General features: G+C 37.3%; 1 protein-coding gene across 1 annotated transcript in view; it reads right to left on the bottom strand.

Moving 5' to 3' along the window:
• Positions 1-6,827: 6,827 nt before the first annotated feature.
• The window catches only part of PRKAR2B (protein kinase, cAMP-dependent, regulatory, type II, beta), an 89,749-nt gene continuing 69,179 nt past the window's right edge, over positions 6,828-27,397 (bottom strand). Inside the window, exons 5-11 of the mRNA XM_012650304.1 lie at positions 23,891-23,997; positions 20,338-20,491; positions 16,140-16,241; positions 13,808-13,882; positions 11,475-11,540; positions 11,198-11,336; positions 6,828-9,179 (exon numbers count right to left, since the gene is read on the bottom strand). Coding sequence (XP_012505758.1) covers positions 9,046-9,179; positions 11,198-11,336; positions 11,475-11,540; positions 13,808-13,882; positions 16,140-16,241; positions 20,338-20,491; positions 23,891-23,997 — 777 coding nt within the window. The 3' untranslated portion in view covers positions 6,828-9,045. The remainder of the gene's footprint in view (positions 9,180-11,197; positions 11,337-11,474; positions 11,541-13,807; positions 13,883-16,139; positions 16,242-20,337; positions 20,492-23,890; positions 23,998-27,397) is intronic.

Below are 27,397 nucleotides of genomic sequence, written 5' to 3'. Positions count from 1 at the left end.
TCAGCGTGCAATTCACCCTGAAGAACCTTCAGGGCACAACAGTTTGTTCATTCATTAAGTCCAAGCCTAGTGCCATCTTCACTGGGCACTTGAATTAGTGACGAAAGAATCCGAAGAAGTTAAGACGCTGTAGAGGAAACAACTCTTAAAGTGACAGTATCATTTTTGAAGTCTGAGAGGTGCACACTGTGAAGCATCTAGGATTGGGAAGGCACGTCTGTCGGAAATCCTGGGAGAAAGCATCCTTTTAACTAGGAGTTTGAGAAGTGAACAAAGAGGAAAGGTTTTTCCAGGCAGAAAGAAAAGGTAATTGGGTTTGTGAAACCAAATAAAATGAAAACTAGAAAGTGAAATCAAAATTCCACTTAGAACAAACCATATTTTGCTTCAAAATGGTTAAATGGCTTCCTCAAAAATATAAAATAGCTCGAAAACCTTAAGGTATGGATTTAATTCTTCTGAATGTAATTCAAATTTCCTTAAACCTTTGTCAAATATTGCCTACCTAGCAAAAACCGAGTTTAATCAAGGAAATCGAACAGATGATCCCCTAACACTCTTTTGCAAGATAAAGCAAAAGCCAATAGCCAAAACAAACCCAAAAAAGGCCAAGACCAAAACCAAATGTACAAATACATTACAAATTTAGATCATTGTCAAAGTAAAACAATAAAGGAGTATTTACAAATGTTAACATTATTCTAATTCTCAAAAGGTAAATTTAATTCTAAAACCACTGTTAGGAATCGTCCTACTGCTATGTATTGGGAAATAAATCTAAAGCACTTCATCGGAGTTGTAGGTAGGATTCCACCGCTTCCCAGAATGTACAACTCCCTTGTTTTTGTTTTTTTTTTAACCCTTCTCTCATCCTGGCATCGGCGGGACCCCGAGCCAAAAAAAAAAAAAACCTTGAATATTGCCTTGCTGTCAATGCTCCTTCTAAAAACGATTCTAGCTGAAAACTTCCCTAAGAACGAACTCTAAGAGAGTATAAAGTGCAGAGCGGAGAGTGAAATCCCCTAGACAGCACACAGCGTTTAAAGCTACAAAAACCTGGCTGTCGACTTCGCCGGGACTCTTTTTTGTTTTGTTTTAATCTGCCTGCAGCAGCAGCAGCATAGGTTAAAAAGGCGGAGACTGGAATTGCCTGCCAAGCCTCCTCTTTGGGTCACCCAGAGCAGCGCCTCCCGCCTCACGCCAAGTCCATCCCCCACCCTCTTTCGCCATTCATTGCGTTCCCCTCCCTTCCCCCCATCATGTGACCGCAGCCTGGACTCCGGGCTTGTTTTTCCCCTCGGCTCAGCCCCACCGCGCAGGCGCCTCGGAGCCCATTCATTCGAACTGCGTAACAATGAGCCCCGGGGCCCAGCGGCTCCTCGAGCTTCCCGGCTCTGCCGGAGCCCCTTTCAGCCCAGAAGGAGGCGGTGCCTCACCGGGGTCCCCCACCCCCAGCCGGCCCCCCATACACCGCCAACCTCCGACCCTCCGCCCACAAGCAGAGAGTTGAAGTCAAACTTTCCTAGGCAGCCCCGGCGCCGCGTCGGCCCCTTCCCCCGCCCGGCCCGCCCCATCTCCACACCCGGCCCGGCCACCCACCGCGCAACCTGGCCCGGCGCCTTCTCCTAGTCCTGTCTCCTCCCAGCCCCCGCCCCCGAGACCCCCTAGTGCCGCCGCCGCAGCGAAGCCCAGGTGAGCTCGCGCGAGGCGCCGGACCCGTGGGTTCGCCGAGAGCAGTAGTCGGGCGGTTAACTGCCCCCACTCGGAGAGCAGCCCTTCGAGGAAGAGGAACGCGGACCAGAGCTCGCCGGGGGGCCCGATCCCCCGGGCTCCTGCCCCTCCCTTCCCCACCCCCACCCCTTCCCGAACTGAAAGACAACAAACCTGTCGCGGAGTGCCGGCAGCCCAGGCACCGACCGCCCTGACCGCGACAACACCACCAACAGCTCGCGTACCCCGTCTCCGACTGCCGCCGGCCTCCCCCGCGCGCGTTACCGCTCCCGCCGCCGCTCTTACTCCTCAACCGAAACTTTCCTACTTACCAAACCCGTCGCCATTACCAAGTCTTTCAAGCTTCGTCTTCCCCCTCCCCTCAACCCCCCGGGGGTTGAGCCTCCTCCCAGCTCTTTCGCCCTCTTATTGGTTTGTGGATCTGCCATTCGGCCCTTCCCCATTCCCATTGGGTGATGCCATGGTCCGTCTCTGGGGGCGGGCATGTATTGACTTTTGTGTTGTGTTTACTGGCGAAGACGATGCGTCAATCATTAGAGCAAGTGCTTTGGATTGGACTAGCGCCGAGACTCCGGGGACCCGAGCCAAACTTTGCCCCCGAAATGGATTGTGGGTTCGTAGTCCCAGCCTTGCTCCTTAGCTCTCGGAAATTGCAGGCCGAGAAACCAGTTGGACTACATATCCCAGCAGTACGTTCACAGTGCAGCCTTGATAGTAAACAAGAGTCATAGGGACACGTGTATCAGCTCGTTTGTTTTGGTGCCTGGGACAAAAGGGAGGGGGCGGAGGAAGCGAGTGTTTTAAAGCTTGGGCCTCTTCTCTTCCTCTGGTCCTCTGCTAACACTTAGAGCGGCCGAAGACTCTCGAAGCACCCATTCCGGGCCATAAACAGGCAGAGTCTCTCGCTGCTCAAAGTTTGGCAGGAGGCCAAGGTATTGTTTTAGTTCGAGGGGAAGGAGATGACCGCACAAGCGGAAGCAGTGCAGGCTTGCGAGGGACTTTGTCACCCACAAATCAGGGTCCCAGGCACGATGGGGACGAAAGTGATGCTAGGCTTGTTGCTGAAACCGCAAGGGGGTTTCGATCTAGGTCCAGTTACTCGTGGCACAGATCCAATTATTGAGATAAGGTGAATTGGCAGGGAAGAAAGGAATTTTCGACAGGATGTCTTGTCGGGAGAGATCATGGGCTTTTACAAGAGGGGCCACGTTCCTTGCGGCAGGTCGTGGTGTAACTAACAAGGGGCTAAGTGCTCTGGGGCAGTCGTGGGGGATGGTGATTCTTGGCGTCAGAAATCTTACTCTAGGGCCTTCGGAATCTCAACTCCTTTGTCTTGCAGAAAATCCACCATTTCTGCGAAACAACTCAAAGAGTTCAAGTAGTTAGTGAAGGGAGGAGATTATTTAAAAAACATGTGGGGTTCATGGTTACAGGCTCCACCCGCAGAAGACCAAGAATTCCTTTATCCTGTGCCTTGCCTCACCACCCCAGGACAGCAAATTGAGATTTCTTTGTCAACTCCATTCAGTTCACCCAAGCTTTGTTGAACGCCAGCTGAGTGCCTGGCACTGTGGGGCTTGCGGATGGACTATGAGGAGCTCAAGGTCTAGAGAATTTACAAAGCTTGGTGGGGGAGAGGAGAAGGACGATTACTTTAAAATTGAGGAAAGTCAGAGCGGTTTTCCATATTGACTACTTTGCTTGTTGGTTAACGTAGTACAGAGGGGTATAATGTATGACCTAAACTGATTTACTTCGTGAATTATCATCTGTAAATTTCACTAGTGAATGAATTTTGTTAACCATTTTCCCGCTCCAGACAGCTTCGCATAGATGAAAGAAAGAAAACTGTCTTTACACTTCGTTTCCACTAGGGGTTCCTCCTTAAGTTATTAATGCTAATACTTCTGACTCACCAAAGGAGAATGAAGGCTTCTCCGCTTTATAGTTACCTTCGCTTTAAACATGGCTGTCCATCAGAGTCGGGTGGGCGTCATTAAGCCTTTTTTTCCTTTGAACCCTTAGTGTTTAATCATGTAAAGCTATGCTTTAGGTTTTATATCTTAAGATTACTAAATGTATGCTTAAAATTAAGATGAAAACCTACATTAGTAAGAAATCCATAAAAGCAAACTTTTGGAAAAAAACTGAAATCATAGCTAGTTATTTCTTTAAAACCTCCTACATTTCTTGAATTTTTAAATGTACCTGAAAGCCACATAACAAATCAAGAAATCCCAAACAACCTCCCCTATGTTGAAACAAGTTTAAAAATTCCTTTAAGGGTTCCCCATTTGAATCCTTGAAGTGAAATTATTTATAGTCTTCCCTACCACGTGATCAAAGATTTACTTCCTGTGTTTCACAAATAGTAATGGAACACTTTATTTTTTCTTGAAATAATTCGAGGGGGGCAAAAAAGTGCTTAATTTTTTTCCCTGAGGAAAAAGGACAGGATTTGAATTTATCATTTTTCAGTGGTGAATAGAGTGACTCAAACGGAATGTCTGTCTCTGCTACTTTGTGTATGCTCGTGTATTTTTTTCCTTTTATTTATTTTTTACATTGGAGGGTCATTGTGTCCCAGAATTGAATAAACTCCAGCATTTAATTTCTTCACAAAAAGAAAAATAAATCAGTGGAGTTTTCCTAATCATTTAAAATTAAGATCTGAGATATTTACGTCTAACTCCTAGGAAACTAAAGAGCTTTTCTCTCAAAAAAAAGAGCTCTCAAAAGTTTGACACACTGTTTTACCACTCTTCAATACACAAACTCTGAGATCTGCTTTCAGCTGGAACTTATTTTAAAAAGTTAAACTATTTGAAAGTTATTACCAAAAGCCTTAGTGGCGATATTTTTTATTGGTGGACACCAGAATGGGAAAAATAAATTCAACTTCAGATCCAGATATTGTACATTATAAATAACAATTTATCCTTTAATAACACTGTAAAGCCTTTTCCATTCATTCATTCAAAAACATTTAGTTCTATCTGTTGACCATTGTGCTAATTGACGAGAATACAAAGATTTAAAACATGTTTCGCATACTTTATCTCATTTTTGTCCAGGTCTTTAAATAGGAGTTAAAATTCAGATAGTTTAGTCACAACTGATTAAATTACTAGTATTATAATTCTCTACACTTTTAAGTGGACAATTAGGCCTGACTTCTGGCTTCCTTGGGGAGCTAAATGACCACCTTACTAACTTATTTGTATTTAACAGGAACATCATCATTAACTGAGTGACCAACAAAACCAGCCAACTTATTAGCCAGAACAAAGGTCAAAGTACAAAACTAGTAAGATCTTGGAAACTTTTACATATGTAAATTATACTCTTGGACTAAAACAGATACAATTACAGAATTTTTGTCTGTCCTTCAAATGTTTCCATGATAAAACTGACATTAGAAAATCAGTTTCTTTAACACCTTCTCTTGGTTAGTACAAACACAATATCTATACACACATATACACACATAAAATCTATACCAAAATATGTCGAGAAATCTTAAGTCAAAATGTCTTTTCAGCAGTTTATATAATTACTTATGTTATCTTAAACATCAAATTCTGATTTCTCAGAGATAGTAAAAAAACCTAGATAAATCCTATTTAGAGGTGAAATTAAACAATATATTTCCCTTGATTCCACCATATCTGGCACACTAATGACTGTTTTGCTGGACTAAGAATCAGGTTATAGTTAAATCAAGGTGAAGAAAACCACCTCCCTGACAGGTATTTCATTTTTATGTGTAGACAATTACTTCCATATCATATATCACCACATCTTGGCATATATAAATGATATATGTTTCTTCAGGATTTACTGGGCAATTTTAGATTTGTACACTTGGGGCACAAAAACGTAACAAAAGACTTGTATCTGTTGGTCAAATAAAAAGAAGTTTCCCTCTCAAAATAGTCTTACTCTCTGCAGGGGAAACTTCATACAAATTCCTCTGTATACTAGACTCATTAACATTACTTGAAAAATATGTGAGGCCAAAAACCAAAAATTGAACGAGGAATCCAAGAGATTTCAATTCTTGGTGAGTTCTGCCATCAACTTGCAAAGTAAATGACTTTGATGAAGTCACTGATTATCCTTTAGTATACAAATTGTAGTGATTTAAGCTGTCATAATTATTATGGGGCACACAAGTCCTCTGCAAATAACTGGTGTACTTTACTGCTTATGTTTCCATAATTCATTGTACTTAGAAGGTATGTTTTTATACCTGTGAAGATGAACTATTAATACATAGTTTACTATATATTAATAGATAGTTAATTATTAATATATTAATATATAGTTTCAGTTGCTTAACCAGTTTTGCCGCCTTTAAAAGTATTCTGGAACAGGTAAGGTTGTCTCAACTCTTATTCCAATTTCTTCCTTTCTGTCAAAACTCTTTCTGATATTCAACATCAGGCTGTACCTCATACTACTTTTAATTTTAGAAGCCAGCATTCCTTATAACTCTATTTTTCCCTTGGGTATTAGCATTTTATTTAGATATTAGAATCCCCTCTTCAGCGATTTAACAAAGCCTTGGCTTAAGCCAGATGTATTACTTACCCCTCTATGTTTACATGTTATTAATTTTCTTTAAGAATGCCAAAGGTAATCTAATCCTGGTTATAACATTTCTTTACAAAGTTAGGAAAAATTATATCAGTATTTTTAAAGATGCTTTGGAAAAGAACACGGCACTTTTCTTAATCTTATACTTCTCAATAAAATCCAAAGTCCCTTGCTTTATCCCTATTTCACTTTAAAATAGGCTGCTAGCCAGAGGTTGTAATAGTTACCTAAATGCATTGACCCAAGTTGTGTCACAGTAGTGTACATATAAAAATATATGCTCTAGGCCCTAGTTCATATTGATATGCAGGAAAGACATATATATACCTCTTTATATAAAACAAGGTGAAGCACCTTTCTTCTCTGGGAAGAATTCCTAACCCTTTCCTTTGCCACATACAATGCTTTAGGAGGCTCCATTCTTGAATGAAACATCAACAGAGGATTCCCATATAGTAAGGACTTTTGGTTTGTGATTAAATAATGACATCCACAAGTCAAACTTGAGCTGTTTTAATTAGGTAAGTTTACACATAAAGTCCCTAGTTAGCCAGATTTATTTGGTTATTCTAAATGTCTAAATTGACCTGTAACATTACTACAATTATTTCTCTCATACATGACCAATACTTAAAAATTTTTAAAACAAACCGACTGTTACACAGAACTGTACTTTCTTTTTATGTTATGTCTTGGGGCTTAGCTTCCCCATGCCACATCTCTATCACGCTGTTCAGTGCATTATGCATTACGCAAATCATATTAAAGAAATAAGAGAAAAAGTATTAAAAACAGTAATTCATATATTTTATTATAAAGGTGTGCTTTATTATAAGGAAAATTTAAATATAACCAACAATACTGAAAATAATGTAACTGGCATTTATAGCCTTGGTCAGAGTTCTTTATTAAACAGGCATTTGTTTGCTGTTCCATGAACAGTTAACAATCAGCTTATGCAACAAAATAGATAACTTGAAAAAGTGAGTAAGAATACAGAATGATGAACCAGGAATTTGGGATGCTTTTGTGTTCTTTCTTATTTAACAGACATGGCTTTTAAAATAAAATCTGAAATAGAAAAGTCATCTTCATGTAGAGTTCTCTTTTCCTGCAAGGTTTTGCAAAAATGTTAAACAGTATTTTAAAGGTGGCTGAAGTTATGCTTTACATACTTTTTTTAAACTTCTTATATATACATTATCCAATTAACATTCTAACATTTTCATATACAAGTGGGACCATAAACATTCTCTAATAAGACCAGACACAAAATAATTTTACCCATGTATGTATATATTCTTTTGAAACATGTTTCCCAAAACGAAATTGCTCATTTAAAAGCAAACAACTGGTTAGAATGTCTCCAGACACTGGGTCACGGGGCCTAGAATCAGGTAAGAGTATATTGCTTTGGTTGAATATAATTAAATTCACTTTATGTGGCAGCATACTAAGCATATCAATGAACATCTAGTAAGTCAGTGTTCATTCTGTACTTTTAGCTATGAGTCTACATTAAAGTAATGGCGAGGCCTAATGGTCAATGTGGTATGGGCAGAAATTCCTTTCATCTTTTTTGGTTTTGCTTATAAAAAATTTATTTCTACCACCTTAGAGGAAGTTTTTAAGAATAAAAGAGACAAAAACAGAAAATAAACTTCACTGCCTGCTGATCAATGACATTGCGGGTTGGCAACCATTACAAGAATGGAAACCCATGGGAGCAGACGTCTGGGAAAGACTGTGTTCTGTAGGCCTAGCGAAGAACAAAGAAATACCCCGTGGGTGTGCCGATAAGGATCCCCAAAAGGTTTTGATATAAAGAGGGATTTTGTAAAGTATTTATAAGATCTTAGGCTAAGAAGACAAAAAATGTCAGATTTAACAAGTTTAAACAGCTTTTTAAAAAACTTTGTGACATTAAATATCAAGATGAAGTTTTTAAAAATAAAGAATATAGAGAACTGCAAAATGAAAAATGGAAGCAGGTATATGTTTGATGAAGAAAAAAATGCATTAATGATTTCTTATCTAAAAGACTCTTTTTCCCTATTATGACTAAATTGCCTGTCTTTAAAACCACTGGAATATGTAGGTTACTGACATTATGCCAAAGATGTCAAAATGTATTTTATTGCAAAAATATAAAAAGTTTTAAAATTGCATATGATGTTTTATACCATTTCACCAATAGACCAAGGCCAGTACATAACTCATCAAGCCAGAAAAACTTTAAAACAAAAATGATTAAAATTTTACTATGTATAATGAGTTATAAAAAGAATGTGATGCCATGCTGTGTAGCATGATTCATTGCCAAATGCCCTCTTACATGGGGATAGTCACTAATATATCAATCTGAGTAAGTCAAACACATATAGCCTATGATAACATCCTTTAATTATCTTCTTAAACACGGATACTTTCAATATATTACAATCATCTGAATAAACCTTTCAGTCAAATAATTTTATGGAGTAGAAAGTCATTTTATCAGTATGTTGATATTTTTATGAACTACTCTTTAGAAAGTGATGTTAAAGCCTATTGACTATTAAATCACTACTGTTTATTGATACATTGTAAATGTAAAAAAAGGAAAAAATCTGAAATCACAGAAAATGCTTGGCATCTACACAAACACATTCTCAGTGGACTAACCACTACTGTGTAATTTTGTCACTATAGGTCTTCTTGTTCCATACTTTTGCTTCATGCAGTGGGTTCAACAATATCCATGTTTGATCCAAACAGGGCAACTAATTGTTCTTCATAGGTGGCGATATTCCTTTTCATAATTTCCATGCAAGGTCCCAAAAGCCTTTCAAATGCTTGCACATCCATGGCTAAGAAAAAAGAGGAATAAAAGAAAAATAATGTTCTTTGCAAATCTGCAGAGTTTCTAAGACATTTAGGATACCCCTTCCATATATTTCAACAATGCAATAGTATTTTTAGGTAAATATTGCAAAAATACAAGAAAAAGCATAAAGATAAAAATGTTCTACTTCAAAATGGAAGCAGCCAGGGACTTCTTGGGCCACACTTTCCGTAATATGATGGGCAATGATAAGTTGGTGGGAGGTTCCTGGTCTAAGCTGAGAAAAGAATGAGGGATTATTATAGAAAGGCCTTAGAATATTTAAAAATAAATTTTGATGTCTCCATCTTAGTAATACAAACTCCTCAAAGGTGGCAAGGGAGTTTTCTATCCTGTCTTCCCTTCTCAGAGTTTACAATGCCATGTGTGAAGGCCGAATGTTACCTTTTATAATTTTTACTCTTTTATACTATTGTCTGTGCAATTCAAAAGGGCAGCCAACATAATACTTTTGTCAACTTCTATAAAGTACTTGCTTTTATCACTTTGCTTGCCTGTCTCACTCATTTTAAAACTGAATTTATAATAAATACACAGATTGAAAATATCATATTCTCTACCATAAAAATACAAATTAAAATACAACTTTTTGCCTTTCAAATTTGCAAAGGTAAAAAAAGGCAATGTTTACAAGAATAGGGTGAATGGGCATTCTTGCTAGTGGTATGTCAACAGGTACAAATAGATGTGATCTGGCAATATATACCAAAAGTCATTTTTTAAAAAATGCTTCTGAAAACCACTACAAAGGAAAAATTTTATATAGAGAAAAGCCTTCTATGTACAAAAAAATGCTCCCCCAAAAAAGTTGGAACCAAAACCCTCAAATATTTACCAGTGCAAAATGACTAAATAATTTATCATGTGTATATTTACCTAATAGAGTGTTAAAATTTGATATAATAAAATAAGCAAATTCCTAAGCTACAATAAATTTTGAAAGCTGATTACAAAATTGTTTAACACAGAAAACCCAGGTAAATAAAAATAAAGACAAGAAGAAATTATAATAGTGGGAATCACTGAGTGGTGGTGGTGACTCTTATTTTTCCTACATTTCTGTATTTCTCAGATTTTCTTTAATGTGAATATAATTTTTATAGAAAAAGATTAAAAGAATTTCACTCACATCACCTTCACTCTTACTAATAGCTCCACTCAGGGAAACTACCTGTCAGTTTCTAATTGTCTTCTCTTCCATTTAAGTATAACACTTGGTTAATACTATACTTGTTTAAAACCTTTTAAAAAGTGCCTTCTCTAAGAAATTAATTCTGAAGATCCCTGCAAATCTTAACAACATTGAAATTAAGTTTACCCTATTGAATTGTGGATAAAGAGCACAGAGAGGCTAATTACTGTGGAATCAATTTTCTTAAAGAAAATATCATCCGTATTGCTATCTCCTGAATTATAATTTTCAGTGTTAAAGCAAGGGATTTCTCAGATATAAAATCTCAGATACATATAGATGTCTTTGCTGAAGATGGCATTTCTGCCAAGCTACTCTGCTAGAAGAAAGTAATAAACAGCTAAACAGCAAAGAACATACAATTGTGCCTTCACAAACCTGAACCTGTGTGTTCTGCTGCTGAGATGAGTAAGGATTCTCAAAGACATTCCAACCTTCCCTGCAGATCTTAATAATGAATTTTACAAAAAGTATTTTAGCCTTCTCTTTTGAGGAACATGGCACACGTTCATTAAACAGATTAGATATAAAACTTGGTACTTGGAATTCTTGTTTTAATGACTAAAATAAGATGTCATACGTATACAAAAGAACAAAATATATTTGTAAAAATTTTCAAAGAAAAGAATGGCTCACACAAATTGGTTTTATAACGCAATGAGTTCTAAGCTTGTTACATGGGGACCACAAAACTTATGAACTCAGTAAAACGATATGTACAACATGAACGCATAAAATGCAGACATAACAATTTCAACCAGAGGAAGCTTGTGCATCGTTATGATCCCTACCTAAACATTTGACGGTCCCAATGGCATGTGCAGAAGCTGCTCGAGGTTTGTTAGTTACCAGGGCAAGCTCTCCGAAGTACTGTCCCCGCGAACATCGAGCAATTTCTACTGCACCATTCTCTTCCACTTCTGATATACCCTGACAAGGTAATTGAAAATATTAAATTTTCTTCAGCTTATGAAAAGTAAAAGTTAATGTTAGTGTAATGTAAACATCAAAAATCTATTATGTTCCTTGATAATAGTATGGGGTTTTTTAGAACTTAAGAATGCTTACCTTTCTTTTCATAGTAATCTTCACTTCTCCAGATTCTACAATGAAAAAAGAATCAGCCAATTCTCCCTATTAGAATGAAACAACAAAAATAGAGGGTGAAAATGCAAATGTATCTGATAACAATCCTGTTGCTCATCATACGCCTGAAATCAGTCCAACCCAATGTACAGATATTTGCCTGAAAAGTGAAACCCCATGGGAACAGGCTGTCCCAACTTATAAATTGAGAGGTTACGATTGACAATTACATAGTAGTGGTTTCATTTGTAAAAGTATTTGAAATACACTCTCTACCACAGCATTTCTTCTAAAAGCCAAGAAAACGTGGCACATAACACTGGGGTGAGAAATTCCCTCAGGATAACAGCCCACACGGTGAGAAATGGCAACACTGCTATGCATCCCAGCGGCGTCCCCTCAGTCGGCAGGAGTATGTCTGCTGATCTGTGCTCCTCAGGAAGCGCTAAACTGCGCACCTGTGTCCTCCTAACAGAACAAGCCATTGGTGTGGGGAGCCAAGATAACCCACGGACTGGCCAAGAGCAGAAAGCACCCAAATGCAGCAGAAAGCAGATGTGGCCCTTAATTTTTACTACAGTTAAGGACCAAACTCTGAAATGCCAGTCTAGTGATATCTCAAGTCTCTGAAAAGACTACTTAAAGAAAAGCGTTGCTATTTCTAACCCCATGCCCATTTTTTCTAGTTGTCGTTTTCAAATGAACTCTGCCTTGACTTCAAAGGATGCCTTCTGAATTAAACAATACAACACAGAAGATAAATAACACAGACACTGACTCTTCTGAGCCTCTCAAAGTGATTCTAGAGAAACTTAGGTCTTTTAAAACTTTTTAGTAGAAATTCAAAACGATATTCATTTTATTTATTTTTCTATTTGCTTCTGTGGTTGACTTTACAAAATAATCAGTATCAGATTACATCGCAAAAATGTTGACTTTAGATTTGTATAACATATAGAGCAGACATGTATGTTTATAAATACTTACAAAACAACTAATATGTAAAAGTATTTTTAGGTATAGCATATTTCCTCTCAGGTTTTCATGAGAGCCTCACGTTAGATTTTCAAGTGTTTTGAATCATAATAGATCTGTTAGCTGCTGTGTAATGTTTTGCTTGTTTGATCTCAAAGTGTGCTCTAAGTGTTTGTAAAACCGGTGAAATCTGAATAAAGTCTGTGGATTGTGCCAACGTCAGTTTCCTAGTTTTGATACTGTACAATAGCAATGCAAGATGCATTGAAAAAAACTGGGTGAAAAGTACATGGGACTTCTCAGTACTATTTTTGCAATTTCCTGTGAATCTATAATTATTTCAAAATAAAATCTTAAAAAATCATTTAAAACATGCTCTATACTTAATTGTTTACCAATTTATATAGCAGAACCTTAGCTTTGTTTGACTTCACTTTTTCTCAATCCCTGGCTGCTCTAATTATCTTTCTATCCTATGGGGGGTGGTGGTTGAGAGATTTATTTGTTTATTTGCCTTCTAAAACAATTATCTTTTCCTCAATCTCATAGGCCTTGAATCTTGTTTCACATATAAAGGAAGAGACAATATTTCAGATAAAGAGTCCAATAAAGTTATAATACTGTGATACACAAATTACATAATCTATTAAATATCCATTTAAATCATTTGCTCAATGCTTCAAAAATGTAACCAGGAAACAGGGTACTATCATCTGCATGCTTTACCTGTGAACTCCAACTGTCTTCACAAATTCCACTGTTTGGCAGACCTCATTCTGAGGTATATAATATTATTGGTTCCAACTGGGATCTCAGAAAAGCATTAGGAGTTAAGTAACATGTTGGCTCACATTTAGTGCTTAGACACCAATACAGTTTATGGTGCAGTGTGTTCCCTTCTTGGTGAATTTTATCAGGGAGCAGCTTTAGGAGGTTTCATCATGAACTGATCATTCTAAACTATAGTATCTTCCAATGTTATCTTCCAGGTCCTCATGAATCTCATAGAACACTCACTTGGTTTTTCCTTTTATAAATGACATATTACTCTTTATATAGATGTGAATTTCATGTCACATTCAAATATAAAATTATGTAGAAAACTATTGGATGGCTTAATACATATTCATTAAGAGGTAATTATATAAACAAAAATATTTAAATAGTTTAATGGCTATAAATTAAACCATTTTAACAGGTCATTTGCTAGAAGTAATATTCATTTAATCCATCACTGTATACAATTTATAGAAACATATGAAAAGTTTATCAAGATTTACAATGCATAAAAACCTTTTGGAATATAACCCTAAACTGTATTACATTTAAAAATGTTATACCTGAGCAATGATTTGTTCTCCATCGTTGTATACTTTGGTGCCTATCACATCTACTACTTTCAGGCGTTCAGAAACCTACAAAGAAAAAAAAAGAATATTAAATAGAAGCCGATTAATTGCATAATCTTATCTATTTAGAGGTTAAAAACTGGTTTCCTAGAGGCCAAATAAAACAAGCAGTGTGTAGATTGTACGTGTGTTTGTTATACTAATTAACTTTTAGCATTTTAAAATAAACTTTTTATAAAAATTTGAATTTCCAGCTTCTCTTGAAAAATCAGAAGACTCAGCAACACTCAGCCATATTTCCACGTGACAACAATAAAAGTATGGTGGAATAACAGCTGTTTCTTTAGATGGAGTACATGTTCTCCAGTGCAAAATCCCTTCCTGGCTTGGTTTTCTTCTTTGTGTCAATTGGCTAGCTCTAAAGGCATTGGATTTCCAACCCCTGACCTATTTGCAATTAAAGAGATATGCTGCTGGAAAAGATCAGCTGCCTAACAGCGTTCTGTAATGTGGCCAAAATTTTTACTAGGCATAGACTGACAATCCCAACAGAGGCATTGGAAAGGAGAGAAGCACTACTATTTTGACAGCTGCCGTTTTCTAAGACATTGGGGGTACATATATATGCCCCTCTTTAATTAATCTCAAAATAGTCCAAATATGAGACTAAAATATCTAAAAAATATTGAATTTAACAATGAAGTATGGGAAGTAAAGTTGAATTTTTAGGGTAACAACAACCTTCTCTCTCTCACAAGTCTCTACCTTCAAAGATAAAAACATAACAGCTAGTCTCATTGAGCAGCCATCTGGGCTAAGAACTGAAGGAGACGAGGGAAGGAGCCACAGGACCATGTAGGAGGACACTCCAGACAGATGGCCAGTACAAAGGCCTGCAGCAGGTGTGGCCCAGGTGTGTTTGAGGAACAGCAAGAGGCTAGCGTGCCTACAGTGGGATGATACACATGGAGCAAGAGGAAGCGGGGCCAGGGGTAACAGGGTAGGCATGGGACAGACTGTGCAGGCCTCAGTGTGAGGAGGCTCCTTCACAGAGGAGTGCCACGACCTGGGTTTTAAAAGTATTTTTCTGCTGGCTGCAATAAACTAGGCAAGAGGTAAAGAAGGCTCAGACAGAAGGTGATGGTGGTGAAATTAGTGGGAAATGACCAGATGCTAAATATATCCCAAAGATAGGGCAGGTAGGATTACTAACAGATTGGAGGTGGGTGGGGAAAACAGATGAGTCAGTGCTAACTCCAAGGTTTCTGGCCCAAGATGCTGGAAAGATGATGTTGTCATCTACTAAGATGGGGAAGAGAGAAAGGGAGGAGATTTGGGATGTGTTAGGTTTGAAATGTCTATTAGACAATCCAAGAAGGGATCTTAAATTTGCAGCTGGATAAATGAGTCTGGGATTCAAGGGAAGTGCCTTGCCCAGCGATGTCACTTTTAGGAGGCATCAACATTTAGACAGTACAGTCCCCAACTTACATAATGGTTTGACTTATGATTTTTTGACCTTACAATGTTGCAAAAGCAATACATATTCAGTAGAAACCATACTTCAAATTTTGATCTTTTCCAGCTAGTGACAAGCAGTACCATACTCTTCAGCAATGCCTGACAGTGGCAGCGAGCCATGGTGCCCAGTCGGCCACGCAATCACGAGAGTGAACAACAGATACTCTACAGTGTACTGTGTTGCCAGATGATTTTGCCCAGCTATAGGCTAACATAAGTGTTCTGAGCATGTTTCAGGTAGGCTAGGCTAAGCTACGATGTTCAGTAGGTGTATTAAATGTATTCAACTTAGGATATTTTCAACTCACAATGGGTTTGTTGGGACATGACCCCATTGTAAGTGGAGGAGCATCTATATTTAAAGCCATGGGACTTGACATGTTCACCAAGTAAGTATGTGTAGCATGAAAAGAGAAGAGGCCAAAGATGGAGGCGGAGAATGTCACTTTGAAGAGGAAAAGACAAATAAACAGCGAAGATGACAGAGGGGGACAGGTCAGTGAGGTCATTTCCTGTAAAGGTACAACTAGTGGCTCTTGTCTACATTTATATTATTATTTTAAGTCTGCTATCAGATAAAGACCACATATAAATTTTCTATAGATGCTGAGTTGGAGTATGTTACTTTTTTAAAAAACAAATGCAGTTAAAGGTACTAAAGTACTGAGTTATAAAATCTAACACTACCATTTGATCTTTTCAAATGAAAATATAGTTTTTTATTCAAAGAAACTTTTCTATAGAACTATATATCCCAGCAAAACAGAAGCTTTGAAGCAGAAGAAAATAAAAGCATACTTACCTCCAAAGATTTAAGGAATGGCAGTGACTCAATAAAGCTTTCATACATTTTTCTCTTTTTGGCATTATTTTTTACAATTATTCTCCTGAAGGTTACCCTGTCCTAAAGGCAGAATATCAAATAAAAAGAGAGTTAAAAGGTAGATTTTAGGAGGAAAGGGGGAAAAAGGTCTGAACAAATAGTTTTATTTTATTCCCTATAAGAAACAAATAATAATCGAAGATTTTGAAATAAAAGATTAACACCATTATACTTTTAATGCAACTCATTTCATATTCTTATGTCTTCAAGCACAAAATATAATGTAGAACCATATATAAAATATTTTCTTTTTTTTTAAAGGAAAATCAGCTTTACTCTTATTAATATTTGTAAGGGAAGTCTGACTAACATGTTGGGCTATACCCACAAGGAGGCACTGTCGTACCATTTAAAAAAATGCATCCTAGCACCGTGTTCCTTTACTGTGGATAGCAGCCCTAGAGGGGTGAAAATCAATTAGGCAAGACGTAACCATTTTTATAAAAAATAAAGTAGAACAAAATCTCGGAGTACATTCCTCATAGTAAAGTATTGTTTTCTTAAATAACAGTCATACACAAACAAATGCATCACAAATGTTGTGATGTTACTAATGTGTTTCTTAATCTTGGTTGAAGTGAAAAACATGGAAAACTATTAAAGAAATGTTTTAAATCGTAAAGCAATTATAATGTGAGAGATCTTGAAAAATTAGATGCTTTAGGTTCTTTTGCATACCCATGAAATGTCAGAATTTTCTTTTTACATATGTAAAGGCACACAGAAACTACTTTCTTCTCAAATAAGGTCTAATTCCAGTGTTTGTCATGTTCCTAGTCTAATATGTTCCTATTTATGTTTATATTATATAACCTCAAAATTATGGAACTCAACTAAGGAACTGGGAAAATTTTTAAGGATAACAGCTCAAAAAACAATTTTCCTAAAAATTTTATTTTGAAAAATTTCTTATAAAACATTATTTTAATTCTTAAATAAAAGTTCCCATATTTATGTTAGTTTGACATTCATTGTTAAATAATTACACCATTTTAATAAAATAAAAATTGGGATACGTTATTTAATAAATTACTACACCAACATATTAAGGCTAAATTTAAATGAAAACATACAATGGGGAAAAATGCCAGTGTAGATGTAAGCCTCTAGGTGCGATGGACTGAATGTCTGTGTCCCCCCACATTTCATATGTTGAAGTCCTAACCCCTCAACACGATGGTATTAGGTGGTGAGGCCTTTGGGAGATGATTAGGTCATGAGGGTAGAGCCTCATGAATGGTATCAGTGCCCTTATAAAAAGGGATCCCAGGGAGCTCCCTCCCCACTTCCACCAGGTGAGAACACAGATAGAAGATGCCATCTGGGAAAGAGGAAGCAGGCCCTCACCAGACACGGAATCTTTTGTCATTGCCTTGTCTGGACTTCTCAGCCTCCAGAACTGTGAGAAATAAATGTTTGTTGTTTAAGCCACCCGTTCTATTGTAGTTTGTTACAGCAGCCCAAAAGGACTAAGGCACTAGAAAATTAAACATCCCGTTCCCCAATTTACTTTGTTATAATTTTGATATTGGCTGTAATCTGGACTTGTTGTACTCTTACTAATTTATTAAAAAGAGAAAATTTTACAAGATAATTCACACAAATATTGACATCAATTCCAATTTCAATCATTTCTGGCTTTGCATCTGAATTATTTAAAAGGAGTTCTGAGATCCCAGACATTAATGACTGAAAGTCTTTGTATATTGGGCTCTACAATCTATGTTTCCTAAAAGCTTCCCATAACCTGATTGTATACCTGATAAGATGGTTTATGGACAGAGTTTACTGCAAAACAGAGAAGACCCAAAATAGTTTAGCAATTTGGAAATTAATCATAATGAATTACATCTCTCAGAAACAATTTTCTATTAGTGACCCAACTCTTCACATCCACTGTGACATATAAAGTCCAGAATTTTAAATGCTTTCATCCTAAAGTCATTTCAATAATCATCTCTCTGAGTTATCTGAATGGCCATGTAGATCCAGTTAATCCCCTAAGGCTAACAGTGACCAAGTATCATTTACAGAGTTAGTCTATTCTATAAAGGACTTTTCCCTTAGGATTTGCTTATCTTTACCGCACTTACATGGCCGAGTCCCAGTCTGTTGACCTCAAAATAAAAACTACTTTTCTACTCGTCTTTCCTGAGAAGGTGTTAGGTAGACTTAAAAACCAGGTTTGAAATATTAAGTAATTATGTTAATTATTCTAATTTTTTAAAAAAGCTATTGTACTTACACATAAAGTGATTTTCACAAACTGCACTGCCCACTTTTATAATGTTAATAACATGGATAGACTACTGTAATAAAATCTCTAAAAATGATTAATCCTTCTTGGGAGCTTAAATGTTACACATACTGGGAAATTCTGGGCCTAATTATATTAATACTTAATTATGGTTTCTACCAGGGCTGAAAACTATACATAATCAAAGAGGACAACCCACAAAATATTTAATCTTATTCTGAGGATGTGCAAGAAGGAAGCTTCTTTGCTGTGTGACAATCTGACCCTGGCTGGCAACACCATAGGGGTGAGTACATTTTAAAATTATACCTTCCTTAATAAAATAGGTTATGGTAGACTCTAGATTCATCCCACCACTTTGATGACAGCCAAACACTTCCTGTGGACCAAGGTCTGCACTGGTTTAGAGTTTTTTTCTTTGCTAGCTTTGGGTATTCAAATCTTTGATAGTCCTTAAAACACTTCAGATGAGTTTCCTTCCACCTGAAACAATGCCAATTTTTCTTCTAATTCTTAAAAAAGTGACTCATCACATTTTTAATAAGTATACAGTTATGCCTGGTCCTAATAAAAAAATGTAGAATGTCTTGTTTCGCTGATCAAGAGATATTTTTATCAGCTGAATCCACTTCATGCTGAATTGTGACTAAATACCATGTGACTTATGTAATGCTATATACAGGAGTCCTTGGAAATAAGACTGTTAACCAACTTCACATTTATTTCAACCTCTTTTCCTTCCACAAAAGGATTTGAGAGAAATAACCTAATAAACGCACATCAGTACTGTAGGGAGGGTGGTTTTCAACAATTTAAAAAGAAAATACATCTATTGTAAACATTCCCCTAAATGCGTGCCGCTTAAAGAGTGGTCTCACACCAAGCAGCACTGGCATCTCCTGGGAGCTTAGGAGAAATGCAGAATCACAAGCCTCACCCCCAGACCCACTGAATCAAAATCTGCATCTCTCAGAATCACCTTTAGTAGTACTGAATGACTGCATCCTATTATATGTGAAAAGACTCTCCCCCCGACCCCTGTCCCCTTGCCCAAATATATCTTCAAATCCGCTAAGTCTTGCAGAAACACCACCATTGAGAAACGTATTTAGAAGTAATAACTCACAGGTCGCACAGCTGGAGATTCTGATTGAATTTGTCTGCAGGGGGGCCTAGCCAAGAGGATTTTGTTAATACTCCAGGTAATTCTGATGTGCAGCTCCATGAGAAGCACTGGCACCAAGCATTTTTTCTCTACACAGCTGCTTTTAAATGCAAAGTTGTTACCAATCAATTTATACCACCAAGGGAATCAGTTTATATTGGCTTCTCAAACTCTAGCATGCACCAGAATCACCTGGAAGGCTTGGTCAAACACAGATTGCTGGGCCCCATCTCCAGAATTTGTGATTTAGTAGGTCAGAATCAGCAGGTAGGGCCCGGAGCTGGCATTTCTAACAAGTTCCCAGGTGATATGGATGGCGCTGTTCAGTGGACCACACTGTGGGAACCACCAATTTATCAGATTATAATACTTAGCTCAGAAAGCTATCTGAGAAAAAGCCCTGAAGGCTTTGTTTGTGTGGGTGGTTACTTTTAAAAGCGGGTAAGACAGGAACATTTTAAATCTGAGCGTCCTTCCCAGGGCCAGCAGGTCCCCAGCCCATGACTTGACTGGAGGAGGGAGGGAAAGGACACAGAGATTTGACTTAGCACAACCTTCCTGCCCCACAGTTCAGCATAATAAATTCCCCAGTGACCGATGATCCCTATTAGAATTGAAGTACTGTATCTACCTGGCTACTGTCATAACAATTGTTACAAATGACAACATTCAGGTCAAATAAATATTTCACTCACCAAACCCCACAGAGCACCAGGAGAGGTAGCAGTGATTGTAGCTGCTCTGGGTGTATTGTACATTAAGGCCAGTTCGCCGAAACTCCCGCGATTATCGTAGTTACCAACACATCTTCCAACACCATCACATTTGACATAAATATCAAATGTTCCTCTGTTGGGCATATGTAAATTAGAGGTAAAAGTAATTCAAGTAAAATCTCATTAAAATGAAACATTATTTCAGAAAAGAGCCCTGTGCAATAAAACCTGATTTCTAGCCTATCTATTCCCTCTGATGACAAGTAATAAAAGGGCATCCATATGTGCCGATCTGTTCCAGACCATGTGCCTGATAGGAAAATGGGATTAAACAATAAAAACTTAAGAGAACACAATAAATGATAAAAATATAATTAAGAATACAACCAACTAGTATATGCATAGAAAATCATCTGAAAAATATATATCAAACCACTGACTATAGTTACTAATATAATATAGTTTTTAATATAATTCATAAATAAAATGACTGTTTCAAGGATATCTTTCTAGAATTTGTTCCATGGATAATTATTTTTCAAGTACAGGTTGCGTATTGCTTATATCCAAAATGCTTGGGACTGGAAATCATTCAAATTGTGGATTTTGGGGGGTTGAGGAATATTTGCATATATATAATGAAATATCTTGATGGAACCCAAATATTAACATAAAATTCATTTTATGTTCATTTTATAACATAAAATTCATTTGTTTCACATATACTTTATACACATAGTCTGAAGATAATTTTATGTAACATTTTTAATAATTTTGTGCAAGAAACAAAGTTTGTGCACATTGAACCATCAGAAAGCAAAGGTGTCATTATCTCAGCCATCCACGCGGACAGTCTGGTTGTTTGGTATCCCATCATTCCCGACTCTGAATTTATTATATATGCTACCAATAAGCAATCATTTTCTTATGCTTATTCACACATAAGTACTTAACAGTAAAAAAATATGACATACCATTAATACAGCTGAAAAAATACTGTAATGTATGGCTGGCCACGGTGGCTCATGCCTGTAATCCTAGCACTCTGGGAGGCCGAGGCGGGAGGACTGCCCAGCTTGAGCAAGAGCGAGACCCCGTCTCTACTAAAAATAGAAAAATTAGCTGGGCATCGTGGCACATGCCTGTAGTCCCAGCTACTCGGGAGGCTGAGGCAGCAGGATCGCTTGAGCCCAAGAGTTTGAAGTTGCTGTGAGCTATGATGACACCACCGCACCCTACCCAGGGCAACTGAGCAAGACTCTGTCTCAAAAAAAAAAAAAAAAAAAATTTACGTGTTCAGGGTAACTAGGCATAGTAGTATCATCAGCATACCTGTATCAGCTTTAAACAGCAACAACAAACAATGGCAGGCTTTCGGTCTCCAGCTACGAGGCTGTGTTTTGATTAGAAGATTACTGTATGCCGTACAGTAACCCCCTTGAGGATGCTGAATAAACTGCATTGTGTGCCTGTGTTTTGACTGCGATCCATCACAAGGTCAAGTGTGGAATTTTCCACTTGTGGTGTCACGCTGGCACTCAAAAAGTTTTGGGTTTTGGAGCACTTTGGATTTTCAGATTAGGGATGCTGTATAAATTAAACTCTTCTATTTATACTGTTTACACTTCTCCACTGAAAATGTTTTCTACACTTACTACTTTGAATAGGGTAAAATATAACACAAGAAAATGTGATGATAAGTAATAGGAGCTACCAGTCCAGCTGAAATCACAGCAGTCTAAAGTCTGTTAAAGTGTCGTGTGCCGCTTTTCATACAGGTTTCTTCCCTGATGATGTGAGGCCTCAGGCAGTGCAGAGCCACGGAAAGGGCATGAACAGGGCCAGGAGACCTGGCTGTGGGGCTGGCTCTATGTTGATCATTTGGGTAATCTTAACCGTGTCCCATCGCATCTATGGGCCTCAGTATTTTCACCTGTCAAGTGGGTGATGAGGATCTAACTGAAAATGGAATGTACTATATACAAATGGAAGACAGTTTTATAGTCAAAAATACCCACTAAAGGATTATTAATACTGTATTATATTGGGGCTTCTCATAGTCCCCTACAATTAAACACAAACAGTTGAACTTCTGATGTATTTCATTGATGAAAACTATTCATGATACCAAAATCATGACTTTGATTTATATATGGGATAACTGGTTTTTTTCTATTTTAAAATCCCGGCTACTACCTCAGTAATAGGTCACTGAGCACTAGGGATGAGGGAATGGAGGTATCGGTAAAAACCCGTGACTTAAGAGCATGCATGACTGACACATGAAAGGTACCACCCATAGCGCCAAGATCAAGAATGAGGCTTAAGGAAACAGAAGAGGTAATTTTCAGCAAGGCCTCTGAGTTGAACACAGCTCTACCCAGATAGCAAATGTAATCCAATAAATCAGGCTGGGAGGTGACCTGCGTTCTACGCAAAATGGGAGGGGTTAGGGATACCAGTTGTCTTATGAGCACTCGATCATCATGTTATAAAAGCGAAGAAATAAAGACTCGGTTCAGACTGTGCCCCTATTACATTTTAGGACTCGTCTATTTACCACATAAGACACAGTATTCTTTTATGAGGTAAAGCACAACTTAAATTTTCTGAAAATAGATTTTCAATATAAATGCATACCTTCTCATTTAAATAAAATAATTTCTCTAGAAATATTTTTAAAAACAAATATAATAATGCACAAACAACTTCTGGAAGGACATACAAGCTACTCACTATACTGACCGAATGATGCTGAAGCAGCAAGATGACTTACTTTTCACATTATGCCTGTCTAAAATATTTGAAATTTTTATTTTTTTCTTTTTCTTTTTGATTTAGAGACAGGGGCTCACTCTGTCACCCAGGCTGGGCTCAAGCAATCCTCCCACCTCAACCTCTGGAAGTAGCTGAAACTATAGGTGCATGCTACCACACCAGGCTAATTTATAAATTTTTTTTTTGAGACAGGCTCTCTCTTGTTACCCAGGCTGGTCTTGAACACCTGGCCTTAAGCGATCCTCCAGCCTCAGCCTCCCAAAGTGCTGGGATTACAGGTGTGAGCCACTGTGCCTGGACTATTTGAAATTTTCAAACCATGAGCATGTTTTGCTTTTACAGTTAATAAAAAAGAACCTTTAAAAAAAAACCAGATTATACTGTGATTTAACATCTTAGATGCTGCATTATACTCCTCTTCTCACTGTAATAGGCATCTATTGCATGCTGATACTATTACATACTATCTCTGAAATACAGTTTAGCAAATGAGGACACTCACATTAAATGACTGAGATTTATAAATTATACTAACCAAAAGTCATCAGTTGCTCTATAAACTATGCTTCTTTTCATGATCTACTATGGTTTCACTGTATGTATTCACAACAGGTTTACAGTGCCTATTACGTAGTAATAAGAGTAAAGAGACAATAGCAACTATCATATATTAACTTGTCAGTTGCCATAATAACCATTGAGATTTTATACAAAAGTTTCTTTAAATTTCAGTGTAATGTTGGGCCAAACTTACCTGTCAATTACATAAAAGTTGTCACCATCATCACCTTGATCAATTACATGTTCCCCATCTTTGACCAACTTTTCAAACATGGCATCTAATACTTGAGACATCTGTTCCTATTTTTTAAAAAGATAAGATAGAATCTTTATCTAGAAAATGTTTTCTTAAGTAACCATAATTACCCCTTATATTTCTGTGAACAAGCTCAAGGAAATGGAAATATCGTCATTGCCATTAAGTCTTGTTAGAAAAACACATAGTATTAAAAAAAAGAAAGAAAAATACATAGTATAGTGTTTCTTACCACGTACAAGCAAGATGATTATATATTTACTCATATTCAGTATCTGAATGAAAGTAATTATAATTAGTCTCAGAATATTTACAACTAACACCACTTTAAAAAGAAAAAATAACCACCGTACCACCATACACCTTGTGAAATGACCAGGTTAGTAAAAACAGTTTCAAATTTCTTTTCAAGATACCTGTTTTTAAAACTTCCCTATATTAGTCATCACTAGGATTTATGTAGAAATCTCCTAAATATTTAGTGAATTTAGATCCTAACTCTAATTCTGCTTTTTGGTTTAGCCCCAAAACCAAAATAGAACAAAACAGAAAAACAACAAAAGCAAAACCAAAAATGACTGTGGCAAATATTCTTTCACTATTCTTTGTCACTAAGATTCTCTTCAAAAAGCAACCATTTTTTCATATGTTTGTTGACCATTTGTCTATCTTCTTTCAAAAAACTTCTCTTTGTGTTATTTGCACACTTTTTGATGGGTTTGTTTGGTTTTTTTTCTTGATTTGTTTGAGTTCTTTCTAGATTCTGGATTATCGGTCCCTTGTCAGATGTATCATTTGCAAATATTTTCTCCCATTCTGTAGGTTGTCTATTCACTCTGTTCATTATTTGCTTAGCTGTGCAGAAGCCTTTTAATTTCATTAAGTCCCATTTATTTATTTTTGTTGTTGCTATATTTGCCTTCCGGGTCTTAGTCATAAATTCTTTGCCTAAGCTGATGTCTAGAAGAGTTTTTCCTACATTTTCTTCCAGAATTTGTATGGTTTCATGCCTTACATTTAAGTCTTTAATCCATCTTGAATTAATTTTTGTATAGGGTGAGAAATAGGGATCCTATTTCATTCTTCTGCATGGCTATCCAATTTTCCCAGCACCATCACTAATCATCAGGGAAATACAAATTAAAACTATAATGAGATACCGTCTTACCCTTATCAGAATGGCCATTACTAAAAAGTTAAAAAACAATTGATGTCGGTGTGGAGGCAAAGAGAAAGGAATGCTTATACACTGTTGGTGGGACTGAAAATTAGTATAATATCTATGGAAAACAGTGGGGAGACTCCTCAAAGAAATAAATGTAGACCCATCATTTGATCCAGGAATCCCACTCCTGAGTACCTACCCAAAGGAAATAAAATGATTTTATCAAAAAGACACCTGCACTGGAATGTTTATTGCAGCACAATTCACAATTGCAAAGATGTGGAATCAACCTAAGTGCCCATCAATTCATGAGTGAATAATGAAAATGTGGTGTGTATATATATACCATTGAGTACTACTTAGCCACAAAAAGAAATGAAATAGTGTCTTTTACAGCAACATGGAGGGAACTAGAGGCCATTATCCTAAGTGAAGTTATCTCAGGAATGGAAAACCAAACATCATTTGGTCTCACTAATTAGAGAGAGCTAATAGATGGGTACACACAGGCACAAATTAACACAAAGGACATAAGAAACCAAGGGGGGAGGGAAGAAGGGCGGGAGGTGTGTGTGGGATAAAAACTTAGCTATTGGGTACAATGAACACTATTCTGATGATGGGCACACCAAAACCCCTGACTTAAGCATTATACGAGATACCCTCGTAACAAAAACACTTGTGCCCCCTTAATTGATATTTTGAAATAAAAAACAAAAAAATTAAAATTAAAAAAAAGCAACCATTCACCTTACTAGTGCAGATTTGTCAGAAACATCAAAACTATTATTCAGCTACTTAAACTACATAAAATTTGAATTGGCTAAAGTGTGGTTGAAAAAGCTCAAAGATAAACTTCAGCAAATGAGAATAAACTAGGAGGTGAAAGAAATCTTTCCCCAGAACAGATACAGGAACAATTCAAAGACCTTTGAATAGACAGAACAAATGGATATGGAGAAAAAGTGCAGTACAATAGTAACAGAAAATTTTAGAGCATTATTTGCTCTGCCACTTATTAGCTCTGAGCCCTTGGTCAAGACATTCCCTCTGGGTATAAAAAGGGTATAACACTAACTGCTCAGGCCAAAACCAATCATCATTATTTTAAGTAAATTCAGGAGCTAAAGATAGATTCAAGGGGGAAAAAGAGATGCAAGGGGGAAACGGGCTGAAGAAACAAGATATTCTCTATTAAAAGATAACAGATCACATGTGATTCTCTTCCTTTTGAGACTCCATTAGAATTTTATAGGGACTAGGAAGATAGGAATCCACAACAGTATACAGCACAGGAAGGGGCAGCTGACGGATGAGAGAGTTCCAGGGCAAAGGTAAGTTAAATGTGGCAGAGGGAGCAGGCCAGAGTGGCACAGATGAGCGTGGAGGGGCCGACATGCCCTGCAGGGCACCAGGAAACTCCAGACTGGGAAATACCTGGTTCTCTCATGGTGAGAATGAGACACACAGATTGAAAACAAACGGATTGATTTAAAGTCCTTACAGGGATCAGTCTACACCTTCCTTCAAAATCTCTCTACCCTGAACACAGAACGCCCGGCATACAAGTGTTGACCCCAACTCTTCCCAGGCAAAAGATCAGAAAGAAACTGAACAAATTAGAGAGAACTAGAACAGATACTGTGAACACTGGTGCCCTGGGACAAAGACCTTCACTTGTTGGGATTCAGGGGTTCCCCAATGTAGCAGCTGGCTCCCTGTCAGCTCAACCTACACAGTGCATTGGTTGACAGGCCCGGCCTACTTACTCAGAGCTCTCAATCAGCTTTTTATTGCTCCTCTGGTCACCTACAGGACTAAGATAAACAGCAAAACATCACATGAGATAGATATTTCAGGAACAGTAGAGAGCTTTTAGAAAGTTCTACTTGTATACCTAGAGACATTCAAGATGATATTGCATCTATGAGACAAAAAATACATATATACAATGTTTAGAAAAAGAGCATTAGAGAAAAATGGGTAACTTGTGAATTAAAAAACAGGATTGCCAATTTTTTCCTTTAAAATAGACTTTTTAAAAGCAATTTTAGGTTTATAGAAAAATTGAACAGAAAGACATCCCATATATTCCCTGCCCCCACACATGCACAGCCTCCCCCACATCTCCCATTCCTTACAACTGATGCCCCTACACTGACATCATTGTCACTCAAAGTCCATAGTTTATGTTAGTGTTTACTCTCGGTGTTGTAAATTATATGGGTTTGACAAATGTGCAATGACACATAACCACCATTACAAAAATTTTTTGAAGA

The sequence above is a fragment of the Propithecus coquereli genome, unplaced genomic scaffold, assembly GCF_000956105.1.
Source record: "Propithecus coquereli isolate 6110/MARCELLA unplaced genomic scaffold, Pcoq_1.0 Scaffold32, whole genome shotgun sequence".
In the NCBI taxonomy this organism is placed as follows: Eukaryota; Metazoa; Chordata; class Mammalia; order Primates; family Indriidae; genus Propithecus; species Propithecus coquereli.
The sequence above is the reverse complement of the archived record's forward strand: the minus strand, read 5'-3'. Positions and strand labels throughout refer to the sequence as shown.